Source organism: Carex rostrata, chromosome 12 (genome assembly GCF_964058835.1).
Source record: "Carex rostrata chromosome 12, lpCarRost1.2, whole genome shotgun sequence".
Taxonomy (NCBI): domain Eukaryota; kingdom Viridiplantae; phylum Streptophyta; class Magnoliopsida; order Poales; family Cyperaceae; genus Carex; species Carex rostrata.
Genome location: NC_135929.1, coordinates 11956315 through 11969116, shown reverse-complemented (window position 1 = coordinate 11969116; position 12802 = coordinate 11956315). Strand labels below are relative to the sequence as shown.

Genomic DNA, 12802 nt, shown 5'->3' with positions numbered 1-12802 from the left:
AAATATTTTTTGAGATTAAATTTTTTGTTTTTTTTTATTTTTTTTACTAACTTTCTTAATAGATAAAGCTAGGGTGTATGTACGGCTCGTTCAGATCATGAATTCGAACATATAAGAGAATCTTTTTAGTATCAACGAACAGTACTGATAAATAGAATAGTAACATAAAGATATATTATATACCTAATTATTCTATTAAATTGATAGTTTTCATTGGTCAAAATTCAATCATTTTTGATTTGAAATAAGAAACAATTTTTTATTGGTAGCAAAAAGTTATTTATTAAGCGGAGAAAGTAGCATTACATTAGACTTGAAAAAACAGGGCTAGCTACCTAGCCAACTTTTCGAATGAAATGCCGTCACTAATTCACTATATGGATAACTCTTAGTGTGAAAATGGCTATTACTTTCTAACCAGCGTTTACCGTTGGCACGATAACTAGTACACTAGATGCGCGTCCTTCCTGGTCTGAAATTTTTAGATCAAGTAATTTCTAATTGTCTAAAAAAATAGTTTAAAAGGTTTAGAAAAATGTGAAACTTGATATTCAAGTAAATATCATATATATGAAAATCACGTTTAGCGATTCGAATTAATCGTTTAAACTTTAAAAATAGAGATATAAATTCATAGTATGAATTCAGCCGTAATATGTATATATTATCACACCTCACTCTTACATATAAGGACAAAACCAGAATAAGCGTCGTGTAATCTCATTTTATGAAGGGGCTATGTGGTTACATTTCTGCTTATGGAAGAACTAAATATGTATTAATCAGTTATGCTAATTTTTAAAATAATATATACTTATATAGTATATATGCATCATACATAAGTTAATATTTTTTTAAATTCATGCACAAGTTAGTATTTTTTTTTAAATTCATGCACAAGTTAGTATTTTTTTTAAAATTCATGCATAATTTAAATAGTTTTCTTGACAAGATGCATTAAGTTAATAGTTAAGTATGTACTACTGTGTAATTTATTGATTAAAACAATGAGTCCTCTGTAATTCTATATTAAGTCATCGTTAAAATATTTCTGACTTGATCATAAAATCATAAAATGCATTTTGTTATACAGACATGCATGTTGACAATCACTGGAACTTTGCTATATGTGGATAGCTTAATGAGGAGTCTGGCTAGTATAACATCAGTGTCATTTCAGTCTATATAACACCAATTTCAAAATTTATTGAATCAACTTTAAATGATGAATCTAAACCGTTCAAACCGCGTTAGTTATTTGTTTACATACAAAATTTATAATTTTTAGAATTTATTTAGTAACAAGTAAAGTGATCAAATGTGTGATTTTTTAAGTTAGTCTTAATACATTTGTTTTTCAACATTTTTGACCGCTTGATTTGATACTAAAATAACTCAAAAATATTTTAAAAAATTGAATGTAAATGCATCAAAGTAAATCGATCTGAACGGTTTAAATTAGTCGTTTGAAGTCTATTAAATCAATTTTGAAATTACTGTCATATGACACTGATCTCGTACTAGCCGGAAAGGAAGTCCTCTATATTAAGGATTTCACATTTACTTCTTTTCTTGAGAAAATGAGCACCCTCCTAATCTTCAATCTGAACCGTTCAAAACTGATCACACGACTTCAATTACCTTTTTTTTTATATCAATATAATTAAAATGAATAAGATGTAATTTAAAGCTGTTTGATCGATTTTGAACGGTTTGAATTGAAGAATAAGAGGGTCGATCTTGTGAGGTGATTTCATTTGACTCAATTACTAGTATTATATTAATTGCGCTGTCATTTTCTTATTTTTTTTTTTGTTTGTTTGTTTATTTTCATTCTTTGTGTGAGTCTACGACTCTGAAAGTCAATAGTCAACTGTTCATGTGGTCCCCCACATATCCCTGTTTTATCCTATGGGCAGAGCAGTAAATCAAAATATTGGGCTATATATTTTATTCAGCTCTAAATCGTACAAATAAAAAATAAATAAATTACATTTTAGTCAAGTTGTCAAATACAAAATTGTTAGGTTGATCTAGATTCTTGAATAAAGTGAGTTTAATTTTAGGCCGGACTAATTTGAGTTATTTTCCTTCTCTCAATAGCTTAAGTTATAACATATATATATATATATAGAGAGGAGGGTTCAAATGCACTCAAATTTTTGTGCACCCAAAGGCATCCTATCATTTTTCTCTATTTTTAAAGTTTGAATAGTCAATCTGAACCGTTAGATGCGATATATATATTAAGATGTGATTGGAGACCAAATTTTACATTTTTTGGAATTTTTTTTATTATTTATTAAGCCACTTTGAAAATCGCTGATCCAATGGTCTAGAAAATGTAAAATCAGCGATTTTCAAAGTGGCTTAATAAATAGTAAAAAAATTTCAAAAAATATAAAATTTGGTCTCCAAGCACATCTTAATATATAGATCGCATCTAATAGTTTGGATTGACTATTCGGACTTTGAAAACGGAGAAAAAAGATTTGAAAGATAAGGTGCATTTGGGTGCACAAAAATTTGGGTACATTTGAACCCTCCTCATATATATATATTTCAATCAAACATAAATAATTATTTAAAGTCACCTGAATTGAAATAATCTTATTTAGATTTTTAAAATTTTAGACCTCACCAAGTATATTGGGAAAAAAAATTCATCAGCGTTTGCAAACCCCGTTTATCATTATAGTGATATTCGATTATTATAAATCATACAAGTTATTTTTGCTCTTTTTAGAAATAAACTATAATTTACTAGTATCGTGCCTGTGTTGAAACGGAGACATATTATAAGATTAAATAGAATATGAAAATACCTTTTTGTTTGGCATTCACACAAAATTAAAAAAAAATATATAAATGAAAATAAAAGACAAATGAAAAAAATAGAAGTCCAAATAATAAATAACAATAAAAAAAAACAACAACAAATGAAAAAAAAAATCAAATATAACATGAATTTTTTTTTTGAAGTATCATTGTGATTTAATATCTAATTGTCTCCATAACCAAGACATGTCATTAAACGATTTAGAGGACAAATAATTTGTAAAGAAACAAAATTGAAAAAGATATGATTAAATGATTTAAATAAAGATTTTCTCTACATATATATTCTTCATGAAAATTTCCCTACATATCATTTCTCTAAACGAAAGTTTTAGATATTCTTCATTTTCTCTTTAGATTAGAAAGATATGATTGTTTACATTAGCACATGATCTGCTATTCATCTATTCACAAAGATATAGTAGCACTAAATAAAATTCGAAAATATATGATTGTTTATGTTTTCATTGTCAAAACTATAGATATATGTAAGGAGAAATAATTAAGAAAATAATTTAATTGCAAGAATCAAAGATAGCTGTAAGGAGAAATAAGGAAACAGATCGCTGGGGATTTATTCAATTGTAATGTAATAAACCATGTAGTAGTCTGTGTGGCGAGTATATTTTTAACTAAATTTAGACTCCTACACATAAAATATATGTATTTAATCAAAAAAAGACAGATTATGTGATGGAGGGTTGATATTCAATTCGAACATTAATATTTCAATCTCAACCGTTGGAGAATCAGAACAACTGCGTGCATAATATAAGAATGAAGATTATGATACAAGACCATCAATTCCATGTCATTAAGGGCCTGTTCGGTCAGATCACTATTCACGTGGGAAAAAAAAAATTCAGTTCAACTGAATTTTTTTTTTCCCACGGGAACAGTGTTTTTCAATTCAAATCCCGTGCCCGCGCCCATTCCCATTTGTCGGCCGAACAGGCCCTAACCTTTCTATATTTATTTAAGCAATAAAATAAATTCATCCGCGGTTGTTTATTATATTATATACCATTTTATGATTTTTCATTACCAAAAATTTATATCTAAAAGAAAACATGCAGATGGGCCTTTAGGCCCATATATGGAGTTTAGCCCATTTTGAAATTTAAATTTCGGACTTCAGCACAGGTAACAGGAAAAATGAAAAAAAAAAAAAAATTCTTTAATCTGTTAAAGCTTGGGCAGCGCAATAGCGATCCTGACCACTTGATGTTGATGACAATTGAACAGTCTTGAACCCTCCAGTATGTCGATACCGGAGAAGTGATGAACCTGTCTTTTTGTGCCAACAGGTCCAATAACTATCCAAAATTTGGGAACGAGCGAAGGGGGTCAAATAGGCATAAGACCAAATTTGGTCCTGTTACAAACGAAGACCGTTAGATCTACGCTGAGATTCTCGCGAGCGGTTTCAATTGGTTTCTAAGACGAATCTTAATGCCAATTTTGTTTTCTAACAAGAATCTTAATGCCAAGTGAACAATTTAGAGACATCAGATCGAATTTGGTCCGATGCCCATCGGATACATGCCGCTGCCCTTCCAAAATGAGCGCTCTCTTTTCCCTCTAAACCTTTTTGCCACAGCCCCGTTTTAATTGGGTCAGATCCCCTAAAGTAACCCAATCTTTGAGTTCACATCTTTACAGTCTGATTAGAATCTGAGTAAATCCGAACTGAGGTGGAATGTACGGGATCCTTTAATATTCGTGCCATACACAGATTGGACGGTTTAGATTCAAACTCAAATATTTTGTTACTTTAGGGGATCTGAATTCGTTTTAATTCCAGTCTTTCCCTCTCTTGCCTTACGACCCTTCCCTTCTCGCTAAAACCCTTTCCATTTTGCCTGGGGGCTATTTACCAAAAAAAGAAAAGAAAAAACTTTACATTTTAGCTTCTTTCCTCTCCTCTCTCGCTCGCCATGGCGGGAGCTTCTGTAGCGATCGACTGGGGATCGCCCGACGATGATTATACGGAAGTGGTGGTCGTTCCCTCCTCCGCCTCCGCCTCCGCCACCACCTCCACCCCAAACTGCTCCGTGACGCCGGAGATAGCGGCAATGTCCGATCATAGTTTGAGAGAGAAGATCCAAAGGTTGAGGAGCTTTCTCAAAGACAACCGCCTTCCCGATCGAGGGGAGAAGTTGACGATCAATCTCACTCAGTGCCAAGATGAGCTCCGTAGGAGAGAAACTACTTCATTTCCGAAGGTTTGTTGTGAGAAAATTTTCTTTTACCTTATAATCACCTTCTTATACGTTACTTAATTAGTTAATTCTTATCATAACTCCGTAGAATCGTGTATGCATATATAACTGCTTGAAAATAAAGCACCGAAGTTTTAATTGGGATTGGTGGTAGGGATTTTGAGGGGGGGGGGGGGGGGGGGGGCATGAGAAATTTCAGGTGAACCCTTCAAAATCTTGGAATGCCTTTTTCGTATGTCCCTAGGGAACGCATGCCACATGAGAATCATGAACTTACCATCAGTTTCTAAATTTCATAAAAATTGCCAAATTTCTGTATAGCAATTTCCAAGGGAGTGCATATGAGTTTTTGGTGGTACTTTCCATGCTTTATAGGGTAATATATACATTTTGTGTACAGCATTTTAAAAAAAAATATATGAATTGGATTGAAAGATTCTAAAAATGAAATCCAATATGAAGCTACTAAGAAATTTGTTGTAATTCTTTCAACTCAGTTGTAATTCAAATTGAAAATACTTCAATCTATTAGCATAAGCTGCACACCAAGAGCAGCTTATGAAGAGAACTGCTCCTTGTTAACCGCTTTCTTAGAGTGTGGGACTTATTTTTTGTTCTATTAATTTAAATCAAGTATATTTACTTTTTGAGAAAAAATGTTTTTATATTTTAGATTTAAGACTTTTCCATTGTAGAATGTACTTTAAGATTTGCTGGGTACAGAGGCAACATGTAGTTCTTTTTCTTTCTTCTCATTCTTTTTGCTATTAATTATAAGTTTATTTTTTCTAGGACGATGGAGCTAAGGAGAAGACTTCTCATTCTACAACAAGAGAATCACCTTGTAAGAGTTTCCGCTCCTATTCTAGTCTTCTCTTTTTACAACACTTGAATAAAAACCTCATTCCAGAAAAAATAAACCTCTATTCTTCTCTATTCTAGTCTTAACCCTCTTTATTCTACTCTACGCTAGAATAAGAATCTCTATTCCATATCTACATCCTTCTTATTCCCCTTAATCCTCCCAAAATCTTAAAAGTATTATCCTATTTTCCTATTCAATATCTACATTAGAATAAGAATCTCTATTCCCGTCTTAACCCTTGCATGAATTTTTACTGTTGAAGCTATTATTACATCCACATAATTCTTTTTTCTTATGTTCTTCTATTCTTATGTTTTTCATCCTTCTTACGCATTATCATCCTTTTGGTTTGAATTAAGTATATTTTGAACTAGATCATATCCTCATGGAACTTATCATATCCACGAGTTAAAACACTGTTTTTTTCCCCCTCAATTGTGGCACATGGTTTTATTTCTTCTGACAAAGAACACCAAAGGTTTCTAAACATGTTGCTAATCTTTTCAGATTGCTGCAGTGACCCTACCTTTTCCTTCAAGAAGAGCTATGGATCCTATAGAACTCCATTATCTGTTAATAATTTCTATGGCAAGGTAAACCGTTACCTATTTTAACTCAAAGTTTTAGGAGCTCTTTTTTTTGTCAAGTCTTAAAAGGCCCTGGACGAACTTTTTTTTTTTTTTTTTCCCTTCTCAATTAGGTTCCTTCTTTGGCTTTGTTCAAATATGAACTTTCACTAGTTCAGCTTTACTTTTTGTGCCTTGACATGGGTGGGAATTAATATGTCCTATCACTTATGCCTTGAAGCACTTGTTACATTATCATTGCATTATGGCTAATTGGCATAGTTTTTACTGGATAAAAAGATTTCAGGAGCCTGTCTGGAATAGAAAGTTCAGGGGCCATATTCAACACAATGAAAGATCTAAGGATTTCGATTGGACATGAAAAAAAAGGTGCGATGCAGAGAAAAAAGGGTTCAGGGCCTTATGAACTCTTTTGTTCTTGTAATTCCCTTCAAAGTGAATTTTCTTGTTTGTTTCCAGGAAAAAGTTGCATTTGAAACTGAATTGATTCTCCTTGGCCGTGATAAATGCAAAGCCATGGATAAGGGAAAAGATATACAAGCTTCAAGAGAACCACCTTCCAGAAGCTTCTCCAAAAGAGGCCATAGTAGAGAGAAGGGCAAGGATAAAAAAACTTCAAGAAAAGTTCCTTCTAGAAGTGTATCTGATAGAATTCGTAAGCGAGTTTGTTCAGATCGGTACAACGACCTTAGTGCTCACCTTTTAAGTAAAAGGTGCGTCATTTCCATGTGAATTTGTTGTTACCTTATTGGTTTTGTGATTCTTTTGGAATTCCATAGATATTGATTTGTTGAATGTAGATGAAACAGAAAATAAAGTAACTTGTAATTACATTCTTTTGTCTGTAGTCTTTATAGATATACTAAGATCTCATATATCCTAGATATGATCAGTATCATCTTGATCGGCTACTTACAAATTTTATGAACTTTGTATCTCACTATGTGGCAGCTGATCTTAACATGGACTGCTCCAATAATTTTTCATAAATGTAAAACCACGGAGTTTAGGTTTGCTGATAGATATTATTGATCCCAAAAATGAAATTGTCTAGTCTAAACATTTGTGTTCCCAATGTCCAGTGCATATTTTGACTTTGTCATGATTATGACCATATGCTTGGCTTTTTATCAAAGAAAAAAAATGACCATATGCTTGGCATTATGATGGAATTTTCTTTTCTCTATTCTGAGAAAAAGCAAAAGTTAGATATATTAATTTCTCGACCATCGTGGGGTTATTTTACCATTTTGTATTATTTATTTGAAACTACTTCATGGTTCTTGAAATTTAGTTTGTAATAATTTAAACTTATTATTGTAGTCGAAGGAAAGTATCTAAATCTGTGGATCCGCTTGATTCTGAGTCAGAGAAGGTGATTCAAATTTCTCTTATCTTCTATTCAAATTCTGTCCTTATTTCAAATGTCTTCACTACTTTATGAATGGCTTTTAACACCTAATGTTCTATTGTTTGTAAATTGACTCTTATGTTTAGGTAACAAATGTGGTTCTTTTGGATGATGATGACGTAGAAACACCAGAGCAGGTACCTAACATGTAAGTTCCTGACAAGTGGTACAGTATCCACCAATTATTTACCCTCCTTTTGTTGTATGCCATTTCCTCATTTCAGTCACACTAATATACAGAATTGATGCATATTTTCAGGAAAGAGAATAAGATGTACTATCCTTCAAGGTAAATCATATGTGCTACGAGTCATTTCTTAATCCTACATGTTTTTTTTTTTTTTTTTTAAATTTTAGATTTGTTACCTTGTGAGCAGGAATGATCCAGAAGCTATCGAGCTTGGTTATTCAGATATGAAATGCCTTGAACCATGTGAATATTTATCGTCCCCAGTTATGAACTTTTATATTCAGTAAGTAATCGTTTTTTGTTAAGAACTAAACTTATCTGGTCAATAGTCAAATGTAATGTAATATTTGCTCTCTAGAAATTCTGTCGTTTATATTTTAGGTCTTCTAGGTCAATTTTGGAATATGCAACTTATGCAAGTCATGCAATCTTCTTCAGTAGAACTTTCTAGCGTTAAAATAATTTGCAATTTTAATAAATGCAAGTCTTGTGAGAGAAGGGTTCATAATTAAGTTAAGGTAAGAGAAAACTTTGAAACTTAAATTAACTGCTCTAATAGTTATAGATCTTTTCCAGTCTTCATTGTCAATTTCTAAGTGGTACCAGAGCATCTCTAATTTTGCATTAGCAATTTCTAATGGTTTTCTCCAATTCTTTTGTAAGTTCCTTGAATTTGTTGTATGTTCTTTTTTTTTGTTAATTCGATGGTATTGTTAACAGATTTCTGAAGCAATCCCTTTGTCAAACTTCAAGGTCGATACGAAAGTTCTACATATTTAACACATACTTCTACCAAAAACTTGAGGAGGCTTTTGATGACGAGGTCCTTTTCTTCACTAGCAATAAATAGTTATTGTTATAATTATTCCCTTCTCTTCAATATGAATGGAAGCTAGCGGGATTACTGGTTAGGTACTAACATGGGCTATGTATAGGAAATTTTGAATGGAAAATAAACTGTAAAAATCAAAACATGAACCTCAACCATAAAATTACACCAGACACCTAAACTCTACCACAGAAAAGAGAGAAACCATCATCCTAAACAAGCAAACATGAACAAATGGAAATCTGTAATTAATAGACTACATCTAAAATATTACTCTAAGAATGTAAAACTATTATTCACTGTATGTAGTTTCAGGATGCCCAAAACTCATTATTTGTGAAATTGAGGAGATGGTGGAAAGGTGTAAATATATTTGAGAAGGCATACATCATTTTGCCGATCCATGGAAGGTAATTTGCAATATATAATAATTCTTGCATCATCTGCTTAGAATCTTTTCATTATATTTCTTGCAATATCAGGCTGCATTGGAGCTTGGTCATAATATGCATCCCTGAAGAGAGAAGAAACTCGGGGCCAATTAAAATTATTCATCTTGATTCCTTGGGATGTCACTCTAGCAACTCTATTTTCAATACCATTGAATGGTAGGTACATCCCATAATTTTTATTCACTTTTAGTGCATAAATATACTGAACTTTGTTTGGAGCAACTGTTTAGTATAATTTGTCAGATGGCAAGTATGATGCACCTTTGTTCTGTTCCAAAATGCACGGTCTCAAACTTGTTTATTTATTTATTTATTTTTTTGTCTCTAGTACTTGTACTGATCATCTGTAACTTTGTTTGAAAAAGCTATCTGAAGAAAGAGTGGCACCATTTAGCTCAGAGCAACTCTCAAAACTCTCTTTGTCTAATTGAGAAGGAAAAGGTCTCGGTAAGTTGTTATCTTGAACATATCATATTGGCCAAATATTAAACTGAGTTCATGAAATTAATTAAGATTGGTTATATAGATATTTGAAAAATTCTTTTGTCCCAAAAGAGCAAAGAAAGAATTCAAAAGAAAAAAAAAAAAACTAAATGCAATTCTAAGTAATGTTTTACCTTATCAGAGGATTTTGCAAAATATCCTTATAAATCATGATATACTGAAAAGCTAGTTCGTCTTTCATCATTTGCACAATAATAAAAACCTTTCTTTATGTCCAGAATTAATTATTTACCTTTAGTTAGTAACTAAAAGTACTACAACAAATCATGGAAATTGAAATGCAAATATGGCCTTAATTAAAACATATATTGGATATTAGTTTTGAAACAAAGCACTAAGGTACTCTTTCCTTCAAACAAATATTGTATATACGTCTGCTGCGATGAGTGCATTTAGTCCATCCTAATTTCTGATAGTAAACCATTTTCACCCTTGCAAGTGTCTATTTATCACAACCTTCTAATTTTTGGATATTGTTTGGAAAGGTCCCACAGCAGGAAAACGAGTATGACTGTGGCCTATTTGTGCTTTACTTCATTGAGCGCTTCATCATTGATGCTCCTGATAGGTTTACAAATGATGATCTTGCCATGGTAAGCCCAATCAAACTTAGTTCTTTATTTTTTTGAGCAACCAAGGTAAATTTCATGGATTTCACCAAATATAACCCTTCGTTTCAAAACTGTCCGGGCTGCCATATTATTTTGATTTATCCCTTGATACCTATCTTATTGTACTCCAACCTGACCATATCTAGTCATTCCAAATAAAAATATTGCGCAAGATACCAAGTGATAATTCAATCATATTATCCTGGCTACATTTCAAGTCATAACTTAACATACTAGACTTCAAATCCAACCTATGGTCATTATATTCTCGTAGAATTTTATATTTGAGAAATTTTAACAAAAAGATTGTTTGTGGCTAAATGTAGTAAATTGCTTTACAAAATCTGTTTGTGATTTGTCTGAGTTTTAAGTTCAAAATATATGGAGATCTAATTTGAAGAGAGTAGAAGTTGATGGTATGAAATGAAACAGAAGTCCAGTGACCAATTTCATACACAGGTTTTATTAGTCTTGTCAGTTACCACTGAAATTTATACAAAGAAAATTGTTATTTTGTAACTGTTGACAGTTATTCTGATCCTCTGTTAAATTAACAGTTTGGTAGAAAGTGGTTTAAACCAGAAGAAGCTTCCTCACTAAGGCAGAGGATAAGAAATCTCCTAATTAAAGAACTTAAAAGTGTTCAGATGGAAAATCAGACCAAAGATTTGGAGGCTGTTTCTTGTAGCTCAGACAGCGATTGACAGTGACCGTAGTTAATAGTAACTTCTTGTTACTTTTTTGGTTTGATAGTTTTTTCATCGCTAAAAGGCTATGCAAGTAGTGCATATATATATATATATATAGGAAAACAAAGCTAATTTGTAGTGTAGATATCATATGTGCATCCTTTTTTACCTTCTCTTTCTTTCTTGAAGCCCTGGTTTGTAGTTGATGCAATATCTGAAGTTGGAATTGGAATGCCATTATCTGCAAATTGAGACAGATAGTTGACTTTTAACTATTAAAATTCTATTATCATGCTAGGCTAAAGTCAACTTGGGTGTTGGTACGTTACATTTTTAACTATTCTCCATTTTATTACTCAATGAAGATTATCCATGTATAACATAATCATAAAAATCCCTAATATTCATCACCAATTTTCTAAATAAAATAGGGAGGGACTAAAGGTCCTCAAAAATCCCCTAAATGTCCCCTCAGGCATTAACTACTTGAGAGACCACTAAGTATCTCAGGGGATCACTAACTTTCACACCCCAAATTGAGAATTTTGGATTAAGATGTGATTATGCTTCGCCTCATATTTATTAATCAATAAACACAAATACTAACTAAAGCGGAAGAGTGAATAAGATCAAAATAACATCAGGCATACATCCGTAAATAAACATACACATACAATATCCATACAATCCACATCACAATAAAATAGAACAATCTAAAGAAGATGATACATGATCTATCGAGTCCCATGTATAAAACAAGGACATAGGAACTCGTAAACCTAATCAAAAGCCCTAAGGACAGATAATCAAACGAGGTGGCCATCGGGGACAGCTCCCAGTAACTCCTGCTACAAATCGTCAGTCTCTGTATCTAAAACCCACGAAACAACTCGTGGGTGAGCGACTAGTCGCCCAGTATGTGACCCAGAATTATCCCTCCAGGAATCCTCTATGGTCGAAGCACTTTTAATTATAATTTTACGTACAGTTTATAACAGTAATATATGTGCACATGAGTTATTATAATATCTTATCTTAATAACTATTGAAAAGAAAATATTTATAATAGATGACATGATGTGATTAATCTATTATGCCAACATGCAAATAAATCCAAAAGGAAAGCATAAGGAGAGTGTTATATTTATATCCAAATCGGGGTCTAGTACGTGAGTATTGTGTGTAGTAATAAGTATAATAATAATACGAATAGAAAATCACCCTGCGCCGTGCCAATCAGATCGATAGATCCAATACGATATATTGCCTAGTGAATCGAGCATTGCCACATAAGATACTAGCACACTAGCAGATGGTTATATCTAAATCCTGGGTATCATCTTGCTTAAATGATTCTTTAACCAAACATATAAAATAGAAGAAATCATACAAGCACGACGTAAGAATATCGTCAATCCCATCCCTCATGAGCAGGAGAGAACTCCATTCGCCTGGCCGAACTAATGGGAATAGTAAGTAGTGCCATACTCGAACTGGTGCACTAAACGCGCCACAACCTCGAATGGTATGGATATCAGGTTCGCTAAAAGGGTATTCGGGTCCGCCTGGGTTACTGTTGGATCTGACAAAAAGTGATTCGGATC

General features: G+C 32.5%; 1 protein-coding gene across 1 annotated transcript; it reads left to right on the top strand.

Annotated features, from left to right (window-relative positions):
• The first annotated feature begins 4712 nt into the window (after positions 1 to 4712).
• LOC144563243 (ubiquitin-like-specific protease 1D) lies at positions 4713 to 11441 on the top strand. The gene is made up of 14 exons (XM_078312684.1): positions 4713 to 5063; positions 5853 to 5904; positions 6433 to 6518; positions 6972 to 7225; positions 7836 to 7887; positions 8010 to 8071; positions 8183 to 8212; positions 8301 to 8396; positions 8834 to 8936; positions 9258 to 9352; positions 9425 to 9550; positions 9760 to 9841; positions 10384 to 10491; positions 11067 to 11441. Exons 1-14 carry the CDS (start codon positions 4776 to 4778, stop codon positions 11211 to 11213), a joined length of 1581 nt encoding a protein of 526 aa, XP_078168810.1. The 5' UTR covers positions 4713 to 4775; the 3' UTR covers positions 11214 to 11441.
• The last annotated feature ends 1361 nt before the right edge of the window (positions 11442 to 12802 follow it).

What these genes read in the sequence shown, in the direction of transcription:
- LOC144563243 (XM_078312684.1), top strand. Translation starts at nt 4,776, where the DNA reads ATGGCGGGAGCTTCTGTAGCGATCGACTGGGGATCGCCCGACGATGAT. An exon ending in AAGATGTACTATCCTTCAAG is followed by an intron (nt 8,213 to 8,300) that starts GTAAATCATATG and finishes CCTTGTGAGCAG; the next exon opens with GAATGATCCAGAAGCTATCG. An exon ending in TTGAGAAGGAAAAGGTCTCG is followed by an intron (nt 9,842 to 10,383) that starts GTAAGTTGTTAT and finishes TTGTTTGGAAAG; the next exon opens with GTCCCACAGCAGGAAAACGA.